Genomic DNA, 25,711 nt, shown 5'->3' with positions numbered 1-25,711 from the left:
GGAATACAATCCGTTTTGTAGAGTTGACTAGTCGAGTGCGTAAAGAGGTAGATTTAATTTGGTTCGCTGGCTTCGGCAGTAGTGTGTGGTTCCGGTATCGGCGGAGAGCATGCGGCAAATCGGCTTACGGTGTAACTTTTTGTGATGGCCGACGCGCTTCCTCGGGCGTGAGTGCTCGGAGGTTATTTTTCTCCCAGAAAACGTGTCGCACGCAGAATTTTTAGTTACTAATCGACCTGCATCTTTACTTCGATTTGCCTCCTACAGTTACAGATATAGACGATTGGGGAAGAATCGCTACAGACGGAAACGTAATTGGGAAAAGAAACTTCGCTGTTCACAGAAAGGCAGTTGAGGTGCACGAATTGTCCTGTTCCACGGACACATAGAAGGACAGCAGTATTTCCTGGGATATATGGCAACAACAGAGAAGAAGCATCTGAGTAGTCTCAGCGGCTTTACAGCAGGCGCAATTGCGGCCTGTGGTGCTGTCACTGTTACGAACCCAATCGAAATTGTGAAGACTCGGTAGGGCACGCGCAATCTCAGTTTGTGACAAAATATTATTCAATTGCTAATTTCCGATGGGTATTTACAGAATGCAGTTGCAAGGGGAACTACACGCTCGAGGAGAAACAAAGAAGGTGTACACCGGTTTATTTCAAGCCCTTAAGGTCATTTTCAAGAAAGAAGGAATTCGAGGCTGGCAACGGGGATTGGGTTCTGCCGTAAGTATCCCATTATAATACTCTTAGCGATTTGAATGTGTGATAGCTGTCATATCACATATTGCTTACAAGTTGTATAGTATGTATACCAAGTTGGTCTGAATGGATGTCGACTGGGTTTCTACGAGCCCATCCGGAGGCGCCTGGCCGACTATCTCTTGGGAGATCCTAACAAGTCCACTCTCGGCATTAACGTGTTCTCCGGCGCTGTCAGTGGCATTATGGGAGGTAATATCTATGCATTTACGAAGTATCCGCTGCAAATTAACACTAAGGTCCTCTATAGCGATAAGCGGCTCGCCATTTTTCCTAGTGAAGACCAGAATGCAGTCATACTCGCCAGTTTTCCAGGTTGGCACTCAAACCCATTACACTAGTCTTTGGAATGGTTTAAGTTCCATCTACAAGGCAGAAGGTTTTGTTGGTCTGTATCGAGGGTGCGGCTCCGCAGTTGTGCGGACTGGATTCGGATCCAGTGTACAGCTTCCTGTTTATAACTATTGCAAGCACGTTCTTGAGACGTACAGCATTGCTCAAGGACCAGCGCAACATCTTATGTCTAGTGCCGTCAGTGGTGTTGGCGTCTGCATTGTCATGAATCCGTGGGACGTTATTATGACCAGAATGTACAACCAGCGAGGCAACTTGTACTCTGGCCTATTGGACTGCTTGGTTAAGACAGTCTCTATAGAGGGGCCGCTCGCTCTGTATAAGGGATTTTTTGCTCATTTGATGCGTATTGGGCCACACACCATTTTGACTCTCACATTTATGGAGCAGACGAGAAAGCTAATGATGTGGGCCGAAGGTGTTGAAAACTAGACGCATTGCGATTGTATTTTACGTTACTGGTCGAGATAGAAAACTACTTGATAAATTGTAAAGTGCATATGGATCGGCTTTGTCAATTTCGAGTGTCTACGATTTAATTATATGGTTGGGAATAGACCAAATTTGGGCATTTTGTGGTGTATAATAGAGTTACATTAAGTTTTACCTTAATACCCTCATCCTTATTTCAATTCAACCCTTGTTCAAGAATTATATATACAGAGGAAATCGAATGCTAGATCGTCGTTCTGCAGTTCTCTGCAGATAGTGTCGTACCAGCTGCTGGCGACTTTGGCCGTGGACTAGCGTAGCGGTAACACTTCCGGAATGGCAAGCCTCATTTCCTTAACAACCATCTACGGCCCTGTACTCGGCCAGAAGTAGCATGTAAATGGCTATTGTTTAACTATCGCCTGCCGGATACGCCCGCCATCCGATCCAGGGCAGCCGACCCGCCCTCGATGGCAAATATATCTGAATATACATTTGTCTTCTTCAACTTCTCAAGAAGTTCACTGTCATGAGCATACTGCATCTTAACTGCATCTCGCTCGTTCAAGAACTCCTCCAACTCCTGCGAAAATTTGTTCCTTGTAGCCCAAAAGTGTTCTTCCTCACTAGACAGCTGCTTCGACTGTTTTTCAAGCTCTTCGATTTCAGCCTCAACTTTTTTCCTTTCGTCTTCAGCCTTGCGCAGCTCAGCAATGACTTCCTCTTGTTGCTTGGAGATCTCTGCAAGTTCCTTTTCAGCTGCGGCCTGCTCCTCGGACGAAGGGGCTTCATTCTGAACTTGTTTCAAAAATTCAGCATAAGCGTCCCGATCACGGACAATTTCAATGTATTGCTGTTTTAACCCTTCAATAAGCAGCTCCATACACTCTGAACAAATAGGTTGATCCAGATCTGTCTTCGATGATACTATGTCAAATATTCGATCGGATGTTTTGAACCTGTTAGATAAGGAATATTTCTCGATATCAATGCCATTTTGTTCGTCAGAGTCGCCTCCATTGGCATCCTCTTTGCCGTTGCTGGTTGCATCTCGGATCATTGCTTCGTAGCCACCGATTTGTTCATGCCTGCCATGATTACTTTGCGGCTGCGCATTAACCACTTGGGATTCGGTCAGAAGAACAAATGATTCTGTGGGGATTGTGCTACTGCGTGACAAGTATCCAGACGCACGATGATTAGATGGGCGTCGCGGACGAATAATCATGTTCATGTCGCCATTGCTTTTTGTTGCACTCGCAGCACTTCTGGCTTGATAATGATCAAGCCGAAGTGACGGATAGCCCTGCTTCACATCTGCTTTCATTTTCGGTTCGTCTCCCCTTACTGGCGCTGAACCTGTAATAAGTAACCTGAATCAATACAACGCTCTTCTCATTATATATATGGCTATGGAAAGCAATATCTATACATACTCGACAATACCTGATCAAATGCTGATCCGTCCAGGTCAAGCATCGGCTCGTGAATGCGAAGGGGAAGACGACATCGCTGACATACTTGAACTTGAGGCGTAGATGCCCCGCTGCTGCTCCCAACATTGGACCCAGTACTTGCGTATGCAGATGACGCACTGATCATTGTACGGCTTTCTATAATACGTCACAGCAAATCAACTTGATTTACTATGAGTTGAGAGGAAACTCTTCGCGAAGTGTTTTTATGCTCGGGCGTTCGTTAATGGGACATCTGAACTGCTTATCCTGCTTGATGTAGCTGGGAGTTTAAAGTTTTCGTAAACATGACGAATTGTGCGCTTATGGTGCATATGTGCTTAACATACGCATATATATCGGCGACAAACAGCCCAGCTGTGCAAGATTTACATAGGCAACAATTGCTCACATGTGAAGACGACCATCTATTAATCTATCTACCAGTCGAATCTTACCAAAAACATATGTAACACATTTGAAATAATCTCATCATAATCACGACAGTACGTCTCACACATTTATCATGGCCCCGACTGAAGTGAAAATGCTCCAAGACGCATATGAACAAAATTGTGTAAAGAAATCTATATACATTAATCTCAAATACCTGGTATTCTCATAATTCATCCTTTCCACTCTGCATGCGCATGTATCGGTCGTAGTCTTCTTTTTCGACGTACATATCCCTACCGACAAATCTCGTCCACTGCTTGTCTGCGTAATGCAAAAAGAGCCGCCATAAGTTCTTCGGCAAGTCGACATAGCTCTTTAATATAAACTTGATCGCTTCCCATGCATTATACCATTCGTCGTCCCACACACGCTGCTGAGACTTGTTGTTACTGTCCTGCTTGCGATCAGATTCCGTTTCTGAGATTCTAGGTTCCTCTGTCGGGATGCCGTCTGGATGTGCCAACATCTCGAGGAACATATTTATGCTGGACACGGACTTGGACAAGCGGTCAAATGTGTTGATCAATGCCACCATCTCCATACGCTGTAGTTGAATATTTTGACTCGTACAGTCATCAGGAAGCTCAAAAAGAATTTTGAGTGCTGTCGCATAGCCCGTAACCTGCAACTTGCCCCATAGTCTGCATTTGTCACAGCCAGTGCAGTCCATTATCCTTGAGACATTTACAAACCTACTGCGAAATTCTTCTTTAAGTTGTGGTTGATCTCTAAACATTCGCTTGACATCAAAGAGGTCGGGAACCGATCTGTCGGCTTCGACGGCAATCCTCAACATCTTGCGCCTAGTATCCGCATCGTATCCCTGTGCGTTGGTACAAAATGTGAAGTCTTCAAGGTAGTGCCGCAGTTTTGCAACAGCCTTCGCGACAAGCCAGTAATTAAAATAAATATTGGCCATTCTGTCCGGAAAGTTGCCAACTTTTTCCATGAAAAGTTCCAGGTTGGGACCCCACTCGCCGGTGTCGGTGTCAAGGTATTCGCTACAAAGGTGAGTCGACACACTTGCGTGGAGACCGGAAATAAGCTTGTAAAACACTCGCTTCTCTATACATGTGTTCTCGGAATTAAGCGCCTGTCGACCGCTCTCACCACCTTCACGGATTCGTTGCTTATTTCCCTCCATTAACGCCTGACCAAGAGGTCGACCAACTGCTGATGAAATCTGCTGAAATGGTTGCGAGACATACGACGAGTGTGAGCTATCCGGAAAGCAGTTCTCGGTGTAGATAGCATCCCAGACTTTGTTGGCATGAGGACCCGAATAGCCAGTGTATCGCTCCGGATTATCCACTAATGAAACATACACTCCAGGTCCCTCTGCAGAAACGTCTTCCGGAGAACAATAATCCATCGGTCGAGACTGAGGTAGTACCGGTGCATGCAAATCATTATCTCTCACACAACTCTCCTCGGTGTCATCACCAAGAGCGTCATCGAGATCGTCTGATTCGATTGACGAACCGGCGGATAACTGGCCAAGGTATTCTGACCGCCAGATTTCTGGCAAATGGTCTTCGTCGTCTATAGTATCAACTGCACATGCTCGATTACCGCACATTCCCTCGTCTGACCAAAATGGACATGGCCTGCCATAAAGATCTAGTCGATAATATTTGAAGAAGTCTGTATTGGTGACAATATCCTGCAGTATTGGTCGCAGTTTTTGTGAATTAGCTGTATCGATAGCTGATATGTCATATGACGACTCAGAAATTTCCTCAACACGCTATTGAAAGTCATTGTTAGCACCCATATCAACGCGAAGTATTGCCTTGAGTACGGAAAAAATAGCAAAATGCAGATTGACAAGCTGGCAACATCTCCATTAGCTTAGCAATTAAGTAACTTACGCTAACAGCACAAGATGCCAATGGAACCAGAAGCGCAATTGAACCAAGGCAGGAAATATGTAATATCCGCATTATGTGGATAATCTCTTTTTGGCTTACAAAACTCCTGGTTGCTGTTTTGTGGGCTGGGATATATATTTTATTTAAAGATTCATAGGTGGCAGAAATGTCAGCTTGTTCAGCAACGTTGCCGTTGGGACTTCGCCGAGCTACCTGTCGACGTCGTCAAACCTTATCTTGTCTGGTTGCCACCACCGGAATCATCAGCTTAGTGTGACGGATTGTTTTAAAGAACATGTTGAAAATGTAACGTACTATTTATCAGAGATTAAACCGTATCCATTTGAGCGTAATCTACCCGTCGTGGAGAGCCCAGTGAACGTAACATGGCCGAATCGTGGAAATGTCATTTTTCAGGGGTAGGGAATCAGATTTAGGTGTGGACGCGTTTATGGCTTCAACTATGACACAATGGCACGCTTAGGCGGCTTCTCAAAGGTTGTCAACCTGGCCGATTGGTTAGTTGTTGCTTAATAATAGCGTTCGCTGATCCAACAAATAGTCAAATCCAGTGTTTATCGCACTTACCATCATTACGAAACTGCCTTACGTTATATGACTGAGCCAACTCGATGATAATGAAGTGCTATCAAAATGGCTGCGTTGACTGATATTGGCTCTCCACTTTGTCATATCCAGTGGTACTGTTACATCTATTGAGCCTGCATGGCTTTGTGCCCGCACCTCCAATAGCAATGAACCATTTGATAGCCATAGTCTGAGTTCTATAATCTTCCCTGACAAAATCGTAGACGCAGTATAACGAAATGGGAAGACAGAAAGTATCCCGGTAGACACTTGGCCGTTGTTGGTATGACGCGTCGCCGAAGCTTCGAGTCATCGACGATAATGATATGGTATGACGCCAAACCTGGAATGGTGCTTACCATGTCCAACGTTGCTATTGCACCGTATTACAACACTCTGGCACGGCTGAAATATCTGCAAAACCTTAGATCAAGTCTGTCCAGAAGCATCTATTGGCAACTCGAGTCGGGCAGGACATATTTCCTGTTACCGCGGAAGGTACATTTTTGCTTCACAGTAGTCAGCCGTGCGTCGAAACTTGCATCGAAATTAATCCAGATAGACTCCTCCTTTATAACCATCGTCAACATCCCACTGCGCTACACCTCCAACTGTCATTATTCACACCTCCATTGCCAACATGGATGGCGTACCTGATGATTTGGTCGGCGCTGTGGAGCCGGTGCCGGACTCTATCGTCACGGTATCCCGACAGATATCCGCCTCACCGCCGTTTGATAATGACGGGCGGAAGCGCCTTCGCACATTTCCATACGCCAGCTTACTTCCGTTTGAAACCGAGTCGGAAAGGGATCGCTTGGTGCATTTGGATCACATTGTTGAGAATATATATATTGCGAGTACTGCTGAGTCGTTGTCAGTTGGTAGCTTTCTACACTGGACACGCGAGCTCCGATCATGGCTTCAACTGAAGTTCGACATGCCAGTCAGCACACGCACACAACTTGCTGCCATCTATTACGAACTTGCTCTTGCGCAAGGAATGACACTTTCTGCTTCCGAAAAGTTTGCTACGATGTTTGTCCACCTTGCTCAAAAGCGCGCGTTTGTCGATCGATCTCAGTTGACTCTTGACTGGCGCCTACTATTCCGCGAGCTGAAAAGGATCGCGTTCCCGAACCACTGGTCGTCAGCAATCAGACATCATGAGAAAGATTTCGAAAGTCTCACAAAAATGGGTTTTATTGCTCGCCGGTTCTTCACGCCTGAATCAACACTGGAAATCTTGGAGGAAGTCCTGCCGTTGTACAACACCTCGCGGCATAATACAGCGCATCAGGTTGTCGCTTTGCTTGATGCGCTTCTACCAACTGACGTTGCCCCTGAAGGTTATAATCATCTGTATCCACAAAAGTGGTTGCCTTGTAAGTTATTTTTGAGTATTACTCGGATATGATTGGATCCTAACTACATTGCTCTTTCAGCACTATTCCATATCTGGGACCTATATACCCGATCCCAGCAGTACGATCTTATTATGATGGATATCATGTCTCGTCTTGCGCAAGGATCACTCCATGTTGCGCATATCCCATTTTCGCCTACTGGGATATTTAGCAAAGAACAAACTGCTCTCATGTTTACTTGCGCCTTACGATTAATTGAAGTTCCAGTTGGCCGGGCGGGCTCTCCGTATTTAGGCACTTTTGATGCTCACCTTGGTGTGTCTAAGTCAGATCATAAACGAAGCCGCAGCGCCAGACCAATCGCCCGCTGGATTGTATCGTCATTATCACCGGAGAGCGTAACTGATCCAGATAGTACCCTACGTGGATTGCAAGGGTTGATCCAATGTGTCGAAACCTTTTTTCATCCCTCTAATTCGGGAAGCTGGACAAAGCAGTTGACACAATTGATTCAGAGCTTAACCGATTTCTTTGTATTACGGTGGAACAGAGAACAGTCAGGAGAACTAGATGTGCCATTTGAGCGGAGACTAACTCCTGAAGTCAGAAGGGAATTTGTTCTTACACTGAAGGATGTTGTCTTTATGGGGATTCATTCTAAAAGTAACTCAGGCGCCATGAACGCGCAAGTTGCGCTACAATACCTGACTATGCTAGAGCCAGACCTTATCCTGCCAACTGCGCTCGCTCAAAGCTATCCGTCTTTGCAAGGTCTGGTCGAGACGCATCGAACTATAACATCGTTGAAGACGCTCACGTTACTTTCGCAGACGCTCGTCAAGCACAAGCGTTCTCGCTTGCACGTCACAGCTCTCTTAGGATTAGCCATCCCTGGTATCGATGCAAATGATCTGACTAAGACCGTGCAATCACTCGCATTCATCCAGAGTATCGCATCTTATGTCCCATTTGCAGACTTCAGTGAAGGAAGTGGACCTGGTTTAGCCATGGAATATATCACAAATGCTATCGACGTACTCGAGAATGAAGACGAGGGTTCAGTGGTGCAGCTTTCTGATGAGGATGAACTTACAATATTGAAGTCCTCTACTGCGACTTTTGGAGAATTTATCACTTCATTCATGGGCCGGATATTCTCACTTCTTGAGAATCTCCCTGATGCAGTCAATTCACGGTCTCGTGCGGCACCAGAGCAGAATGCTGTGAATATGTTACCGGCAGCATTTTCTGTCGTCCTTGGCGCGCTTTCTGATGACTTGTTTGATCTGGTGTTGGATAAATATACCGATTTCATTACGGACCACGTCATCCCCCAAGCCTCAGATGCAATGGCGAACCTCATGTCGTGTCTTGCGAAGGCACAACCTGAGCGAACATTTGCGAAACTTTTCAAAGTACTGGAGGGAAATATTCGAGAAGAGATCGACGAGAATCATGCGGGAACGGCGAAGTCATTTGAGACTGTCCCCAAGGACCGGGCGTTAGTCTGGTATTTGTCCATGTTCCGCAAGGCAGTTTGGACGGCTGGAGATGTGTTGCTCAAATATCGGACGGAGATTATCAATTTGATCCAGTATCTGCGGGAGCGTTGCCATGGTGCCGCTAGTGTTCATGTGTCGAATTTGATGCATCATACTATTTACGCTCTTACAAACGTTTACACTTCTGACGGCAGGTTGCTCAATGAGTCTGAATTTAAGAAGCGCGGATACAATATTTCGGACTGGGGCAGGCAAATCGATCCAACTGAAGGGCTAGAAGTGAAGTGGCATGTTCCCGATCAGGAACAGATTGAGTTTGCTGTCGAAGTGTTCGAGAGGAATGTGGAATTGTGTATAGAAGAACTGCAAAAGTTGATGAGCGACGGTGCGAGACCCCACAAGGACTGGTCGGAAGAAGTCACGCGGCAGCTTAATTACCTGAGACTGCTTATTTCAGGCGCGGCAGGTTTATACGATCCGAAAAAGATTGCCACCGCAAAGCCTCCAACTAAGGATAAGGAGTCAAATGGCAATATTGAGATGAAAGACGCTGCAGAAGACGATGGTGAGAAGATGGAGGTAGATGCCGAAAATCGTGTCAATGGCAACGATGAAGACACTCTTCCGATTGATGATGACATGGAGAGCGATGAGGACGATATTGATGGCGAAGATGGAAACGGTGGTGATGATGGCGACGAAGAGAGTAATCCCATCAAAAAGCTTTTCACATATTCGGTGGGCTATTTTTTCAAGGATACGTCAGATCCCCTATACATCAAAGTTCACGATCTTCACGAACGGATTGGGTGGGTTCTTCACGAAGTCCACGACTACCTTCACGTCAACCAGGAGGACGATGTCCATTCGTTAAAGACTTTGGCGTCGGTTTATCGCGTATGGTTTATCGACGTCGGATCCGAACGCAGTCTGAAACTCCTTGACACTTACATCAGATCTTATCTAGTGGATGCCCGCATATACAAGATTTCAGGTCTCCGGAAATGTTATCCTCGGTATCTTCTCACTAAACGGACATTTATCTACCATCTTCAGCGGATCAAGCATAACAATGGTATCCGGGATATGTCTCCACTCGACAGGATATTGTTGCAGGACCTCATGTATGATTCACTCTCGCGATACGCAGAGACTCGACGACAGGCTCAACACTCTCTTGACTCTGCTCTCCGCGTGATTTCCGGTGCGAGGGTTCTCCTTGTGCCTAAACTTTTCCAGGAGTTGAACAAGGCAGTTGAGACACAGGAGTATGACCGTGCGAAAGGCGCGATGTACACTTTAAATATGCGAGGACTGTACCGATTTGCGGCCAGGGACCCGAGGTTTTTCGTCAAGTTTGCTCTTTCGTTACTGAAGGCGACAAAGGCTGATAAGCCGTCTATCCACGAACTGGCACGTACTTTACTTGTCTCATTTGTCGTAATATCGCGGGCGTCTCCAAAACAGGTTTACTACAGCGATCGCTTCGACGAATATCTAGCTCATATTAAGCCGGAAGTAGATCTGTTAGAGACCCAGCAGGCCTTCAACAAGAAGAACTTGAAGAAATGGGAGGACACACTAAAGAGCGTACAGGTCTTAGAGCAGGAGCTTATTCAGCAATACAAGGAAGAGCGGCATTGGCGAATTACGTTTTTGATCACCACGCTTTTAATTGGAGGCATGACGATCTTAAATCCGGTTATTCCACAAGATCTTGGTGAACTATATGTCAAAGGTGCTATCGATTCGCATCCACATTTGCGGTTTTTGCTTGTACAGGGTGTCTTGCGATTGATAAACATTATCTTTTGCAGAGGTCTCTGTGGCAATGATCTCAAAAAGTTAGTTCAGGAGGATTTTAAAGACATTGACACGGTTTATGTCGCCGTTAACCGCGACGATCCTGATTTCTCAGAAAATTTCATACAGACCCTAAACGACGTCAATGCGCCATACTACCGTGTGGACAAAGATCGTCCAGGATGGCTTGTGTGGGGCAAAGACTTCCAGGCTGAACTTCATCCTGGACAGAGACTAATGCCTGATTTCGTGGAGGAAGATAAGAGGCAATTGCAGCGAGCAGGATGCACTATCGATATTGAGTGGTTCTCGACATTCTGCGACCTTCTTACGCAGGAACCACGTTCTGATCAGGACAGTTTCCGGATCATTTACGCCATGTTTGGCATGATGGTCTTCATGATGGTATATGAAGGATATACCGTTATTACATGGGACCAGGCTTTGGAGAAAGTTGCTGAAGTATACGGTAACGGTGAAGATAAGAATCACCATCGTGCAACAGCAGAGCTGTTAGGAGGCATGTTGGCAAACACGAAATCTACGGACTACAGCCAGAAGGCTAATGCTTTTGCCATCAAAATTTTTGAGAACGTGGTCGATGAGTCTTTGACTCCTGAGAATTTGACTTATTGGACCAGATTTGTTTCATTTTTGACGGTAAGCAATGACGTGATTGTTAACGTGCGAATACGTTCTGATTTGAGTTTTAGCCAATGACGGATCCGAGATCAAACTTGCCGATCATGAAGAAGATCATGAGTGTTCGCGTCGATGTTAATTCGAATGCCGCGTTCAAGGAGAGCTCTCGTATTTCTTTGCTGCGCCACTTTTTGTCTCAATTAACTTGGAGGTTGGATGGTGATCAACTGATTGTGGAGGATTTTCTGGCACATCTGGATCACAGTTATAAAGGTATAAGCGTTTGCGAGGTCGCGAGAAATGATATTAATGGTCCTCTAGGTGTACGAGAGGAAATCGGACGGACTTTAGGTCTCATTCCGCGTAACAGCTACTATGAATCATTTAGAGATGTCCCCACATTCATTGAATATAATTATAACGCTGGATCACTTGGTGTCATTCCATATCAGCCAACGCATGAGCAGACGACTGTTGTGGAGAATATTTTTAATCAGTTAGCAATTTGGAGAAAAGAACGGCAACCATTACAGGAGACTTCGTCGTACACTAACGGTAGTAAAACAGTGATGCTATGGTTCTCTGCATGGTTGCAACAGCCTTGCTGCACACAATTAATGCCATATTTCCCGAAAATAATCTTACCAGAGTTGCTAAATTTGTTAGATATTAAGGAGGATACCGAAGTCACGTCGCTCGCGGTTTCTATATTCAAGCAGTTCGGAAATGTGCCATGTCCACCCCATTTGCTGGAGGAAATTATTGCTGGTATTGTGGAAATTGCGACAACGTCAAATACATGGCACCAGCGTCTCCGTGTTCTTGCGGTGGTTCAAGTGTTCTATTTCCGTCAGTTATTTTTGCTATCTACAAAGAGTAGAAGTGTTTTGTTCGATTGTGTGTCGCAACTGCTATCGGATCCTCAGCTCGAGGTTCGTGATACTGCGGCGACCACGTTATCGGGAATGATACGTTGCTCACCGGTTGCATTTCGAAACAGTGCTATCAAGAAGCTTCAGAAGCAGTTTACAAAAATATTGCAGGATAATCAAATGCCCGGCCGACCGCCTCGCGGGAGCAGTAGTACGCAGCTTTCAACGTCCGCGTCCCCATCCGGCATAGCAACGCCGAATGGTAACAGCGAGTATAGCGCGGCCATAGTACTTCGACACGCTGCGGTGTTAGGTCTGAGTGCTCTAGTACAAGCATTCCCTTACCAATCACCGCCACCAAAATGGATTCCAGGTGTTCTAACGACACTCGCAAATAAGGCTGCCAATGATCCAGGCATGGTAGGCCGAAGTGTTAAGACAGCATTGGGTGAATTCAAGAAGACTAGACAGGACACATGGCATGTGGATGTGAAGGTGTTTGAAAAGGATCAGTTGGAAGATCTAGAGGGCGTACTTTGGAGAAGTTACTTTGCATAACGTCTCCATGCAATGGATCGTATAGGGCATAGTGGGAAAATCTGTGCCAGTACATGTTTCTAGTCGATGGGGATCCTATGTTATTGTACATACAACATTAGTAGCAAAAGTGGTTTTGGATTGACTGTAAATAATATTTCATTGGCGACTGTCACGATTAATAATTTTGTACTAAGGAGCTCCTTTGTTGTCACCAGTGACGTATGATCTGAATCGCTGCCATTCTCTTCGCTGCCATTCTCTGATGGCAAGGATCAGTATAAAAACGGGAAATCACAGCTGCTTCGGTTGTCAGCCTTCCAGGAAGTGGACCTACCGCCACATCACGCGTTTTGCTATTTATTTCTGTTGATTTTGTTAATTAATATGCCTTCTTTGGTTGCCGGGACAACCCGAAGTTTTAGACTCTGAACCTTTAATTTGAAACCCTGAAGTCGTCTGATACTGAGGTTTACATATGAACAATTGTGCCGGAAACAATGTTCCCTTGCTCTCAAACGTTTGGATGCCAAAATGGTCAACTTACTCATTTGAGTCGCGTCGTTGTCGCACGTGTTCTGATTTAAAGAACTCAAGCAATGAGCCGCACGAAATGATAGAATCATGTCCGGGTTGCGTCATCGTGTCGCAAAAAAGGCTGGAACATTGCTCCTATAACCGGCAAAACAACATTCGTATAAATTGAAGCGGCTGAATTAACATATTTTGCGTTGAAAAATTAAAAATTGTGGAAAAGTTTAATTAAGAAAAATATGTCGAATGCTAATGCTGATTCATTGGTGGCTTCACACGACCCTAATCACCCGGCAAATTTGATCTGCGAGTTGTGCAGACTATTTTACAATAATGGATGGGTCACAGGAACTGGCGGTGGTATCAGTATTCGAAAAGGGTATGTGATTGTGAAGGTTTTTGGAAGGGGTTGAGAGGGAAGGCAGTGGCTAATCAATTGCAATTTTTAGAGATATCATTTTTATTGCTCCATCAGGAGTTCAGAAGGAGGTGAGTAATTCTCTATAAATCGCGAGGAATTACGTCAACAAATGGTCTTAGCGAATGCTTCCAGACAACATGTTTGTCATGGATTTACAGACGAAGGAGTATCTCCGTGTACCCCAATCTCTCAAGCCGTCGGCCTGTACGCCGCTCTTCCTAGCTGCTTATACAAATCGGAATGCAGGAGCGTGCATTCACACTCACTCACAGGTATGTTTTGCAGTACTGATGTGGGAGTATGAATGTGCAGGTAACGATGGAATAGAATGCGGTTGTTATTTCACTGTTATATGACAAGGTGTTTACAATCGCCAATATCGAGCAGATCAAAGCTCTTCCAAAAATCACTGAGCCCGGCTACCTTGGCTTCTTTGACACCCTCACTATTCCTATCATCGAGAATACCGCGCACGAGGAGGATTTGAAGGATTCGTTGGAGCAAGCCATCATTGATTATCCCGCCGCGACAGCGGTTCTGGTTCGTCGACATGGCATCTACGTGTGGGGAGAGACTGTGTGGAAGGCAAAGGTGTACAATGAGGCGATTGATTATTTGCTGGAATTAGCTGTTAAGATGCGACAGCTGGGAATACCGCCTGATGGTGCGATTGGATCTGAGAGAAACACTCGAGTCGTGTAAATATTTTAAATTGTGAATGACAGTGACTGAAATCATATATTTACATATATCTGAATAAGTCTGTTAATTTATTGGGACTTGCTGCATTATTGTTAGACTATATTTCACGGGCTCTACAGAATATATTTCTAAAATAACTGCACAGCATAGGTGCTCCTTGTAGAACAAATTTCGAAAGATATAATTTTACTTCCTTAGAATGAACGAAGCATTTCCGGCAGCTACGGACAATCCACCATTTGTCACTAAAATACTTATGGCTACAGTGAGGCATTTAGAATTTACCTGTGAGTTAAGCGCGCCGAGACGATACAGATTCGCCGTAAGTGTAAATATGGCTGTGTGGATAGCGCATATGACGCGAGCGGCCGAGAAGAAGTTGCCAGGTGTCAACTTTCCCTGGCCCCGCTACTTTTATGATCTTAACGCTGCAAATAGCTTCCAGTTCCGCGTGCTTCTTTACCCCGTCGCCTAACACCGAATTTTCTCGCCTGTCTCCACCACTGATCCAACATCCAAAATGCGCGGACTTGTCAGCTACTCGCTTTACGTCTTCTGCCTGTGCCTAGCGCTTAACGGGGCTCATGCTCAGGAGCCCGAGATCATGATCGAGGACATTCTCGACGACTCCCCTGAGATTGTCGCTGAGGAGCAGGAAGCCGCCGTCGTGCATCCTGATTTCGAGGTAAGTTTCTTTGATATATTTTGTGGTCTTGATGTCGCCAGGTGCAGTGTATATTTTGACAATAAATTGAGTGGCTTTGATTGTCATGTACTTTGATCGTTGTAACCTTCTCGGATCGTGCTGTTCATGATTCAGACCACCACGATCCAGCGTTTGCGGCACTATATTGCTTAGAAATGCTAACTTTGCGGATAGCCCTATTCGGCTTCCAACGCCGTTTTTTGGGAGCAGTTCACTGAGGGCTGGCGCGAGCGATGGAAGGCGTCCAACGCTAAGAAGAGTGGCAGCGAGGAGTTCTCGTACATTGGCCGATGGGCCGTCGAGGAACCTAAAGTCTTCCCTGGCCTTAAAGGTGATAAAGGCCTTGTCGTCAAGGACAAGGCTGCTCATCACGCCATCACGGCCAAGTTTCCTGAGCCACTTGACAATACTGACAAAACACTCGTAATTCAGTATGAAGTTAAGCTGCAGAATGGTCTCGAGTGTGGTGGTGCTTACTTGAAACTTCTTACCGAGGATGAAACCCTACATGCCGAGGAATTCTCAGATAAGACTTCCTATCAGGTCATGTTTGGGCCCGACAAGTGTGGTGCTACCAATAAGGTTAGTGTCAGGTGTAATATGATATATCTGCGATGCTAATGATTGTCCAGGTCCACCTCATTATTCGCAGGAAAAGCCCTATTACAGGCGAGTACGAAGAGAAGCACCTTATTGGTGGTCCTCGCGCCTCGGTCAACAAGCTCTCCAACCTTTACACTCTCGTCCTTAACCCAGATCAGACCTTCGAGATTCGAATCAATGGTGCTACTTCTATTGCTGGCTCTCTCTTGGACGACACCACCTTTAACCCTGCGTTTAGCCCTCCTAAGGAAATTGAGGATCCCGAGGACTCTAAGCCGGATGACTGGGTTGATGAGGAAACCATCCCTGATCCAATCCAAGCAAACAAGCCCGATGACTGGGATGAGGATGAGCCATATCAGATTCCAGATCCTGACGCAGTTAAGCCTGAGGACTGGGATGAAAGTGCCGAGGAATTCATTTCCGACCCCGAGGCTGAGAAGCCTGAAGACTGGGATGACGAGGAGGATGGCGAGTGGGTCCCTCCTTTGATTGCTAACCCCGAGTGTGAGGATCACGGATGCGGTGTTTGGACTCCTAATTCGATTCTCAATCCGAAGTTCAAGGGCAAGTGGGTTCAGCCTCGAATCGCAAATCCTGACTACAAGGGCCCTTGGCAGCCACGCAGCATTGCCAATCCTGGATACTATGAGGATTATAAGCCCGCTGATCTGGAGCCTATTGGTGCTATTGGTTTCGAATTGTGGACAATGCAGAATGACATTCTTTTTGATAACATTTACGTTGGACACTCACTGGAGGAGGCCGAGAAGATTGGTAACACTACTTATATTGTTAAGTTCGAGGTTGAACAGGCGGAGGAAAAAGCTTCTCGTCCTAAGGTCGAGGAGCCGCAGGCTCCTCCCACTACATGGGAGCAGTTCAAGGAGGATCCGATCAACTTCTCTATTCAGCAAACGAAGATGTTCTACACTTTCTTCCAGCGCGATCCTATCTTCGCTATCCGTACCTACCCGGAGACTGCTGCGGCGCTCGGTATCGCTATTGTCACGGTGTTGTCTATCTTCTTCGGTACTCTCTTGACATTGTTTTCGAGCAAGCCATCCCCAGCGCCTCCTAAGGCTGCGAGCGAGTCTGAGACCAAAGCTGAGACTGAGACTGTCGCCGAGAGTGCGGATGCCACACCTACCGAGACCACTGCGAAGAGACGGTCGAAGAAGAACTAGACGGTGTATGACAGTAAACGTTGCGTGATTAGTACCCAAGTTAAGTGACGTGGCGGGATCCAAAATTTCAAAGAAGAGCTAAATGAATGGAACATTATTACGAATTTGCAGTGTGACAGTTTGATTAAATGTAATTATTTCTCAATAAACTCCAAAATAAAAAGTATTCAACATAATCGCTGTACACTTGCAAGGGCTGGCTTGACACCCACACCACATTGCCAGTTTACAGGATGACATCGTGGGAGGAGCGTACCTAAGCAGGTTGGAATGCGCGGGTATGGAGAACTATACAACTTCAGAGAATGTTCAAGGTCACGCCATGCCAATCTATTCCATAGGCAGCGAAGATGCCACCGGGTCGTTACGCATGAAATATGAAAGGCCTCCCATTTGGACATTCGCAAAGATGTCGAAGCAACCTTCGGAGAAAAGTGCCAGAAAGTGGCGCAGCAAAACTTCAGGAGAAGAAAGGTGGCTTGGTCAGTACTGGTCGATAGTCCGCGATATTTTCAGGGGCTCACTCAAATGAGCCGCATGAAGCTCCCATCGTGGCTTGCAGGTTTGCCTCTTTGAGACTCGCGCAACATCGAGACTCGACGTAATTCTTATCGCCTCCACGAGTCGTACCGCACGCTTCTGGGCATATATAGAGGTACTCAACTTGATGCCATGTGTTCTTTACCATATCAATTATCACCTCCGAAGTGGACGGCCTTCTCAGCATACATAACGGCCACAGCGTGTTACAATCCAAAATGGTCCAGTTATATACAGCCGGTGCCATCCTCGTCGCTCTCGCCGGTGTCAGCAGTTTCGTTTCTGCAATGGTAATTTCTTTCCCGTTGACGCAACGTATAGCTACCGGTATCGACTACCCGCACATGGTAGTCCCGCAGCAATTTCGACGCCAGAGTCATCAGTATTTATCGGACCGGCAACCGTTTGCAAAGTCATACAATGAAGACAAGCCACCACTGGGACCTAGTTCTGTTAGCATCGCTCACCGCTTTGCAGCATATACGGTCGCTGTTGGAGTTGGGACTCCTCCACAGATTCAATCCTTGCTCATCGACACCGGCAGCTCGGATTTGTTGGTCTTTTCGTCGGCGAGCCAGCAGTGTAGGGCTTCGCCCTGGGGTTGCGGCGGTGGTTATAACCCAGTTGCGTCTTCGACTTACGAAAGCTTGGATAAGTCGTTTGTCTTTGGGTTTGGCAATCAATCTGATACCGCCCGAGGCTCGTTTGTGAAGGATGATGTGCTACTGGGAGATTATTTGGTTCGAGGACAACAGTTTGCGCTTGTTGAAGACTCGATTTTGGACTTTGACATTGAAGGGTATGACTCTATTAGTTAAAGGCTTTGGCAGTTACTAATTTCGACAGCGTTCTCGGTCTGGGGTACAAATCGATGCAGCAGGCAGAAGTAAAATACGACACTGTAGCATCAAAGCTTTACTCCTACGACGTGAATCCCAAGCCTATATATTCGCTCTATCTCGACTCACGACACCGGCATGAGCGACCACGTCAAATATCAGAAAAGTCATTCAAGCCAGGAATTACGAATATCTCTGAATGTTCTTCAAGACGGCCAAATCCTTGCGCTTTGCCCAAGGCTTCGTTAGATCTCGGATTCGTTGACGCTCTGAAACATGTCGGCGACTTGATGGAGTTTATCCCATGCACCAGTAAGCATGAATTCTCCGTTGCATTAAGTGACATTACTGTTCCCAGTTCCAGCGCCTCTAAACCAGTCTCGCTGGTCGATAAGGTGGGCAGCGGAATGCTCAACGTTCTGCTCGATTCCGGCACGATAGGTATTCTTATCACCGACAACATCGCGGACGCCATCGCGCGCCGAATTTCGCCACTTGCTGTATATGACAATTCGCTGCCTGGCTACCGAGTACCATGCTCGCCAATCCCTATTTCCGCGGGCGGTTACTTCGAATTCACGTTCTCCATCGACCAGACAGTTGCACTCACCAAGTCGAAGACCGTAAAAGTTTCGTTCTCGGAACTATACAGAGCATTGAATACGACGTCTCATACTCCAGGCGACAAAAAGTGCATGCTCGATATTATCCGTGAATCAACATACGGTATAGGAAACATCTTGGGAACGGCGTTTTTGTCATCGGTCTATGCTGTCTTCGATGTTGAAGAGCATCGGGTTGGCATCGCGCAGGCGTCCTATTATAACATGTGAATTCCTGAGTCGTTAGCTTCAGTATTATTAATCGGCGTTTATGGGACTCTTCTGGTGCATTGGTTATTCAGCATTAATTTGGCATGGCAATTGTACAATATAGTGTAGGTATATAGAATATATGGATTAAAGTAGGCTCCTTACAAAAAAGTATATATAACAATCGAAAAGATGAGAAGCCTACAAAATACCGCAACCACAAGACAAAAGAGCGTAGACAAATACAAGATACAAATACAAAGCAATATAATACGTCAAGATGAATGTAAAAGTAAAATAAAAAATACATGAAGCAAATGATGTCAAACATACAGATAGAACAATGTGCTACATACAAAATAGAAGTATACCACAAAAACACACATCGCACATACAAAAAACTGGTAAATAACTAAGATAGACAATGACTTCCCATATTACATATGACGTAACTTTTCCTTCCCAAATTTTGTGTATCCCTGTAGACATCAAACTGGACTGCCTCTACCCTTGCAATAAATGAGCGACGAACACTAATACAAAAAGTCAAAATAAAATAAAGCAAACACAAACCGTCGATGATCGTGGCTCGTACAGATCTAATGCTCTTTTTGTACACCCATCCATCTTTCCATCCTTCCAACCCAGTAAGGTGCTTCATTGCAGCCCGCAAAACGCAACTGTAAAGTCAAAGCCCCTTCGACGCCTCCTCGACTAGGATCTCGTTTACAACCATTTTTCGCTCTTATCTTACTGCTTACCAGCGGCAGCTGCACCAGATCTCTTACCGCTGTTGGCATTACGGTTCCTGTTTCGGTTCTCGGCTTGGGCATTGGCGTTGTTCGCGGCGTTGGCTTTCCGACGATCACCTTCCGCACGACCACTCTGAGCATTACGCACTGGCCGATCGCCATTGGCTCTGTTACTACCAAAGCTTCCGCCACGGCGACGTTCTTCGATGTAAATGGTCTGCTCTCCAACTACGACAGTATGAGCTTCGAGCGCGGTCTTCAAAGTGGCAGCATCAGCGTAATCGATAAACGCGCAACTCTTCTGGCGGTTGACTTCGAAGTGCTTGAGAGGACCGAACTGAGACAGAGCTTCCCTAAGAGCCTTGTCGTTCACCTTGTCATTAATGCCTTTGATGTACGCTGAGTGATATTCTAATTAATGTTAGTCATTGCTTACGCGTGGCACCTGAAGTGACTGTCGATAACATACCCGGCTTCTTCTTCTCGTCAGCAGGCTTTGCTGCCGGAGCAGGAGCAGCCTTAACCGGCTCCGGAGCAGCGGCAGGGGCTGCCGGGGTCGCGACAGGGGCCGCCGCGGCAACTGCAGCACTGCGCTTAGCAGCAAGAGCAGCCCATGAAACAGGTCCGGAAGGAGCAGCAGAAGCAGGAGCGGTTTCTGACTGAACCTCAAGTTCCGGTTCAGGAAGAGGAGCAAGTGGAACTGGAGGAACCTCATCGACCTGCGACTGCTCTGGCGGAACCTCGACAGCGGGCTCAGCCTCCTCCACGATAAAAACACCGGGAGATTCGGAGTCGACGCTGTGAGACGCAAAGTTCTCCTGAATGGTGGCCTCATCCTGTTCGATAGACTCCGGTCCAGGAGTGTCGCTTGAAGGAACGGGCAACGGCTCCTGAACGTGAGTAGTCGGAGCAGCAAGACTTTCACCGTAGCCATCAGTGCTAGCACGAGCAGCAGGCTCCTCGATTGGAAGCTCTTCGTCGTCGTAGTCGCTGCCGACATCCTCCTTTAAGAAACGAAAAATGTCGTTCAAGACGAAATAGCCGGACTTCTGCTCCGCCAGGAAGAACGTCTGGACAAATTTCTGTGAGGGAACGCCGCGGTTAGACATCTCACCCAAGACTTGGATAACAAGGCCACCGTTGGTCGAAGGCTGAGAATCAACATTGGACACGAGAACCTTGCAATCCTGGAAACCTAGCTCCATGATCTTCTTGTTGATTTGCTGGTTATGACATCAGCGTCGATTCGATTGCTGAGATCGAACAAAATACGCACCTGCTGGCCTACCAACGCAGAAACTCTCTCGCCTTCGTTGCCATGGACCATGATGGACTTTCTTGTATAGAATTGCTGTGAAGAAATATTAGATCATGCTTGAACTTAAACATATAATGGTCACATTACGTGTAAACGGTGGGGCTCCTTGTTCATATAAGTATAGTACGACTGCACAAACAGCCATCCGACCTCTTCCTGAGAAATCGCATCCGGCTCCTTCTCGGTGGCCTCGAGCACGGTCGCACCGTTTGTCTCAACATTGTCGACAGTAGATCCACTCATTGTGAATTAACTATTGGGCGAGAAATATATACAATAATAAATGCAAATTGTAGACGCTATTAACTTATTGCCGAACCGATAATTATGTAGCACTTGCTGACAAAACTTGATTTCTGTGCTTGTTCACTGTAATCTCCGCAATTGGTCCGTCTGAACAAGCGATTGCAGTTACGTAAGTTGGATGTCAAATCGCGATAGTAGTGTCGATAATAGTTATATGCCAATACTCGTTTCGCAGAAGACTCTAGGTTGTGCGATATGAGCGAAGTTGTAGCGTCGAGACTGCTCTGAATATAGCCGGGCAGATGTTAGCAACTACACTCGTCCTCATTGACCACCCTCAGAACCAGACAATCCAGAGCCAAAACCAGAGGAATAAACACTCACTATCTATTGTAGGAAGCACGTTCCGTCGAGGATGGTAGAATAGAGGATAGTAGGAATGCAGTTAAAAATGCTGAAAAAATATTGGATGCGGAACACACACTCGCTGCACTTTTTAACCTTTCCGCGTGTTGGAAACTTCACGCTGCGAGTTAGTTCGGCTTCATTTTTCTCTGCGCCGCGAATTGTTGAACAACTACTTCGAGTCTTGCCTAACGAACTCTATTTACCGAGGTCGAATTGCGTAGAACCAAAATAGGGATCAGGGTAACCAGAATACACTATGCACTCAATAATACATATTTCAATTGCCACACAAATGACTCTATACTGTATATCTAAGATACATCACACACAGAGAAAAAGCGATAAATATTAATTCATCACGAGAAATTTATATGCTAAGCTTCTCCTTAAAATATTTCTCCACGGCAGAAATGGCCTCATCAACCTTATCCGCATCGCTTCCAACTCCTTGTACTGTGTGTCCCTTACCACCTGCCTTTCCGCCGACAACTCCGCTGACGATTGTAGCCACGTCCTGAGCCGAGAAGCCAGCTTCGCTTGCAATATTGCCTGCCACGTAACCACCGTGCACTACCTTTTTATCCTCGCCATCGAAGTCACCTGCAAAAAGATAAACAATCTTGTCGGACAGCTTGGACTTCGCGTAGTTAACGGCCTCAGAGATAGCCTTCGCATTCGCGGAGATAGGAACCTTCGCGACTAGGTAAGGGAAATCGGCTGCCTTCTCACTGGAGAAGTAGTCTGTCACAAGATCCACGGCCTTCTTACCCTCAGCCTTCTGTCTCGCTTTGCTATCATCAACGATCTTTTTCTGGATCTTCGCAAAAATGTCCTTCAATTCAGCCTTCTTGACAACTGAAATCGATAATTGATTGAGCGCGTATCCGAGGGCTTTGGCGTCAGCTTCCTTCGAAGGACCGTCCGCCATCCTTTCAAGTTTGGCCAGCTTCACATACCAATCAGCGGCAACGCGCTGGACTTCATGTGCCTCATTACCAGTGACGGCAACAATACGGCGGATACCCTTTGCGATACCACTTTCCTCGACAATAATGAGCTCCTTGATATCACCGGTTGCCTTGACGTGGGTACCACCGCAAAACTCAATGCTGACCCCTTGCCATTTCTCGTTCTTGACGTCCTTCAAGAGCTCCTCGACCGGAGTTCCAACAGAGACAACGCGAACTGGATCAGGGTAGGTCTCGCCGAAAACAGCACGAACACCTGAGATCTCACGGGCAATAGATAGTGGCACGTCCTTAGCGAAGACAGGCTGATTTTTACGAATCTCAACCGTGGAAATATCCTCGACCTTCGCAAGCTCTTGCAGACTGAGACCAGTCTATGGATATATTAGTGACATTCAAGGCAAGACACTCTAATACGAAAATACCTTGTGGGAGAAATCAAATCGTAACCTGTCCGGAGCAACGAGGGAGCCTTTCTGCTCAACATTATCACCAAGCACCACGCGAAGAGCGAAGTTAAGAACGTGCGTTCCTGTGTGATTATTCCGGATAGGCCACCGCCGCAGCTCATCATACTCCGCGACGATAGAATCGCCAACAGTGAAGGAGCCATACTTCAAGTACCCAGTGTGGAAGACATAGCCACCGTACATCTGCACATTCTCAACTTCGAATTCGGCTTTACCATCGATAACTATCTTTCCTGTGTCATACTCTTGACCACCCTGCTCGGCATAGAAGTTGGTCTTATCCAGAATGATACCAACCTGTTTATCCCCATTGACACCCTCAGTGGTCTCAACGAATTTCTTCTCGACATAGATAGCCTTGATAGTAGCAGCAATATCACCTAGGCCATACTTATAAATGTCGTCGGTCTTGGGCAGGCCGGCCATCTCCAGGTAGCCTAAATCATGAACATCAAGCTTGACCAGTTCTCCATTAGCCAAAGTCTTCTTTGTACCCTTGCTGGCTTCCTTGGACCACGCCTGAGCGTCAGCGAATCCTTTCTCGTCGATCTCAAGGCCATTCTCTTCAGCCATCAGGCGAGTCAAGTCGACTGGAAACCCATACGTGTCGTACAGCCTCCAGACATCCCTACCATTTAAAACCTTAACACCATCAGCACGAGCCTTCTCGGCATAGTCCTCAAAAAGCTTTTCACCGCGATCTAACGTTCGCGAGAAAGACTCTTCTTCCTCGTTCAAGATCTCGAAAACTTCGTTAGTCCGCTTGGTCAGTTCGGGGAAAATATCTTTCATTTGCTCAATAAGAGTGGGAGCGAGGCGAGAAAAGAAATTACCAATGGGAACATCAAATTTCTTGCGGACGTAGCGAGCACCTCGTCGAAGAATTCGTCGTAGAACGTACCCTCGACCTTCATTGTTGGGAACACCACCGTCACTGAGTGCAAATGTGAGTGTTCGGACGTGGTCAGCGATAATACGATAGGCAGTATCCAATCCATCGATATCCTCGTCACCGAATTTTCCAGTATATGGTCGCGCACCGGTTAATTCCTGGATCTTGGCAAACAACGGTGTAAAGACATCGGTGTCGTAGTTGGAGAGCTTGTCCTGCAGAACAGAGACGAGGCGCTCAAAACCCATACCAGTGTCCACGTGCTTAGCGGGCAAACTTCGAAGAGATCCGTCAGCCTCGCGGTTAAATTGGATAAAGACATTGTTCCAGATCTCGAGAACGTTAGGATCATCCATGTTGACCAGATGTGCCGCATTTCGTCCGCCAATTCTGTCATAATGGACTTCGCTGCAAGGACCGCATGGTCCCTGATCACCCATTTCCCAGAAGTTGTCCTTCAAGTTGCCCGGTAGAATATGATCCTCCGGGAGACCAATACTCCGCCATAACTCCTTGGTTTCCAAATCGGGCTCAAGACCAGATTTTTCGTCACCACCAAAATATGTCGCATAGAGACGCGCTGGATCAAGGCCGTAGACATCGATGAGAAGTTCCCACGACCAAGCAACTGCCTCGTTCTTGAAATAATCACCAAAAGACCAATTACCTAGCAACAGTAAGCAAGACACGAGGCTATTATTAAACAGAGCATTGAGAGCATACCAAGCATCTCGAAGAATGTATGATGGTAACTCTGGCACGATCTGTTAGGAACCATCCATATAACAACTACCACTCCAGAATAATGAACATACGTCTTTACCGACATCCTCAAGATCTAGACATATATTAGCCACAATTAATCATTCATTGCTTTTTGCCACTGCCAGGAGTTGCAATTGCCATATCGGGAACTTACCATTGTGTTTGCCACCAGCACGAATACACTACATCGCCACATCGTTAGCACTCAACTAGCCTATTGCATACATGAACAGTTGGTAACAAACTTTCTGAGAGTTGGTGGCACGTGTTAGCTTCGCAAAATCGCTCGCAGGATCAACCTTGCCCAAGAAGATAGCCTTGTACTGGTTCATACGTAGAAAGGAAGTCAGTACAAATCTGTCAAAAAATGAACTTCAGGGGACCACATATCTGCATTGGCGAAAAGAAGCGTAGGATCATCGTATGGGATAACGGACGAGCTCGGAACGAACGCGTGGCCCCTCTTCTTTACGAAGTAGTCCAAGAAAGTAGTCCGCACCTGTGAGTAGTTAGAATGAGCGACAATTAATAATTGAAATACTACTCACCTTGCTCGCAGGCCAATCAGCAGGATTAACCATATTCACAGAATTAGAGTCTTTCGAATTCGACAGATAAGTAGTGGGGAACGAATGAAAAGTGGATGATTGTACGCGGCTTGAGAGGGAACTGGAATTGCGGCTAAGTGTGGCGGCGAATATGAGTCTTCCCCCAAACTACAGTTAATATCATCCACGACATCTCAAGCAAATAAATCTGCTCTCACCAACACAGTTGCGTTTTCGAAACAACTTACCTCCAGGAATTAAAAGACGTCAAAACTGGCGATATCGAGAACCGTGCAAAATTGCCAGCATTCATTCAGAAATCACGACTTATGTACTGTGAGAAAATTACGCACTGGCA

At 46.3% G+C, this 25,711-nt stretch overlaps 10 protein-coding genes across 10 annotated transcripts; 6 read left to right on the top strand and 4 right to left on the bottom strand.

The window, feature by feature from the left end:
* The first annotated feature begins 125 nt into the window (after positions 1–125).
* Positions 126–1,724, top strand: V1513DRAFT_435157 (mitochondrial carrier domain-containing protein). The gene is made up of 4 exons (XM_066896569.1): positions 126–528; positions 599–728; positions 809–956; positions 1,015–1,724. Exons 1-4 carry the CDS (start codon positions 416–418, stop codon positions 1,548–1,550), a joined length of 927 nt encoding a protein of 308 aa, XP_066756525.1. The 5' UTR covers positions 126–415; the 3' UTR covers positions 1,551–1,724.
* V1513DRAFT_476645 (autophagy protein Apg6-domain-containing protein) lies at positions 1,692–3,242 on the bottom strand. The gene is made up of 2 exons (XM_066900214.1): positions 2,987–3,242; positions 1,692–2,909 (listed from the first exon to the last, which is right to left on the bottom strand). Exons 1-2 carry the CDS (start codon positions 3,150–3,152, stop codon positions 1,966–1,968), a joined length of 1,110 nt encoding a protein of 369 aa, XP_066756524.1. The 5' UTR covers positions 3,153–3,242; the 3' UTR covers positions 1,692–1,965.
* Positions 3,243–3,623: 381 nt separating this feature from the next.
* Positions 3,624–5,403, bottom strand: V1513DRAFT_372366 (endoplasmic reticulum Oxidoreductin 1-domain-containing protein; the record flags this gene model as incomplete). Its single annotated transcript, XM_066894772.1, has 2 exons — positions 3,624–5,207; positions 5,332–5,403. The coding sequence occupies 2 exons, from the start codon at positions 5,401–5,403 to the stop codon at positions 3,624–3,626; spliced, it is 1,656 nt and encodes a 551-aa protein (XP_066756523.1).
* Positions 5,404–6,396: 993 nt separating this feature from the next.
* Positions 6,397–12,892, top strand: V1513DRAFT_7409 (uncharacterized protein). Its single transcript, XM_066900595.1, has 4 exons — positions 6,397–7,304; positions 7,365–11,251; positions 11,305–11,506; positions 11,555–12,892. Exons 1-4 carry the CDS (start codon positions 6,560–6,562, stop codon positions 12,661–12,663), a joined length of 5,943 nt encoding a protein of 1,980 aa, XP_066756522.1. The 5' UTR covers positions 6,397–6,559; the 3' UTR covers positions 12,664–12,892.
* Positions 12,893–13,228: 336 nt separating this feature from the next.
* V1513DRAFT_392739 (class II aldolase/adducin N-terminal) lies at positions 13,229–14,441 on the top strand. The gene is made up of 4 exons (XM_066895297.1): positions 13,229–13,555; positions 13,626–13,665; positions 13,717–13,869; positions 13,925–14,441. The coding sequence occupies exons 1-4, from the start codon at positions 13,416–13,418 to the stop codon at positions 14,297–14,299; spliced, it is 708 nt and encodes a 235-aa protein (XP_066756521.1). The 5' UTR covers positions 13,229–13,415; the 3' UTR covers positions 14,300–14,441.
* Positions 14,442–14,764: 323 nt separating this feature from the next.
* V1513DRAFT_435145 (uncharacterized protein) lies at positions 14,765–15,176 on the top strand. Its single transcript, XM_066896568.1, has one exon. The coding sequence runs from the start codon at positions 14,820–14,822 to the stop codon at positions 15,078–15,080; it is 261 nt and encodes an 86-aa protein (XP_066756520.1). The 5' UTR covers positions 14,765–14,819; the 3' UTR covers positions 15,081–15,176.
* An 18-nt stretch (positions 15,177–15,194) lies between these two features.
* V1513DRAFT_371951 (Calreticulin family-domain-containing protein) lies at positions 15,195–16,795 on the top strand (the record flags this gene model as incomplete). Its single annotated transcript, XM_066894761.1, has 2 exons — positions 15,195–15,587; positions 15,638–16,795. Coding segments are annotated over 2 exons (1,551 nt in total), but the record flags the coding sequence as incomplete, so codon positions are not given.
* An 827-nt stretch (positions 16,796–17,622) lies between these two features.
* V1513DRAFT_455918 (aspartic peptidase domain-containing protein) lies at positions 17,623–19,007 on the top strand (the record flags this gene model as incomplete). Its single annotated transcript, XM_066899541.1, has 2 exons — positions 17,623–18,134; positions 18,182–19,007. 2 exons carry the CDS (start codon positions 17,623–17,625, stop codon positions 19,005–19,007), a joined length of 1,338 nt encoding a protein of 445 aa, XP_066756518.1.
* Positions 19,008–19,526: 519 nt separating this feature from the next.
* V1513DRAFT_7153 (uncharacterized protein) lies at positions 19,527–21,441 on the bottom strand. Its single transcript, XM_066900589.1, has 4 exons — positions 21,144–21,441; positions 21,015–21,089; positions 20,208–20,961; positions 19,527–20,149 (listed from the first exon to the last, which is right to left on the bottom strand). Exons 1-4 carry the CDS (start codon positions 21,297–21,299, stop codon positions 19,737–19,739), a joined length of 1,398 nt encoding a protein of 465 aa, XP_066756517.1. The 5' UTR covers positions 21,300–21,441; the 3' UTR covers positions 19,527–19,736.
* Positions 21,442–21,893: 452 nt separating this feature from the next.
* Positions 21,894–25,684, bottom strand: V1513DRAFT_435133 (tRNA synthetases class II (A)-domain-containing protein). Its single transcript, XM_066896567.1, has 9 exons — positions 25,572–25,684; positions 25,354–25,510; positions 25,196–25,304; positions 25,051–25,139; positions 24,960–24,987; positions 24,856–24,878; positions 24,764–24,794; positions 23,104–24,707; positions 21,894–23,052 (listed from the first exon to the last, which is right to left on the bottom strand). The coding sequence occupies exons 2-9, from the start codon at positions 25,384–25,386 to the stop codon at positions 22,078–22,080; spliced, it is 2,892 nt and encodes a 963-aa protein (XP_066756516.1). The 5' UTR covers positions 25,387–25,510; positions 25,572–25,684; the 3' UTR covers positions 21,894–22,077.
* Between the last annotated feature and the right edge of the window lie 27 nt (positions 25,685–25,711).

This window comes from Lipomyces chichibuensis (assembly GCF_038497645.1).
Source record: "Lipomyces chichibuensis strain CBS 12929 unplaced genomic scaffold V1513scaffold_1, whole genome shotgun sequence".
In the NCBI taxonomy this organism is placed as follows: domain Eukaryota; kingdom Fungi; phylum Ascomycota; class Lipomycetes; order Lipomycetales; family Lipomycetaceae; genus Lipomyces; species Lipomyces chichibuensis.
The sequence above is the reverse complement of the archived record's forward strand: the minus strand, read 5'-3'. Positions and strand labels throughout refer to the sequence as shown.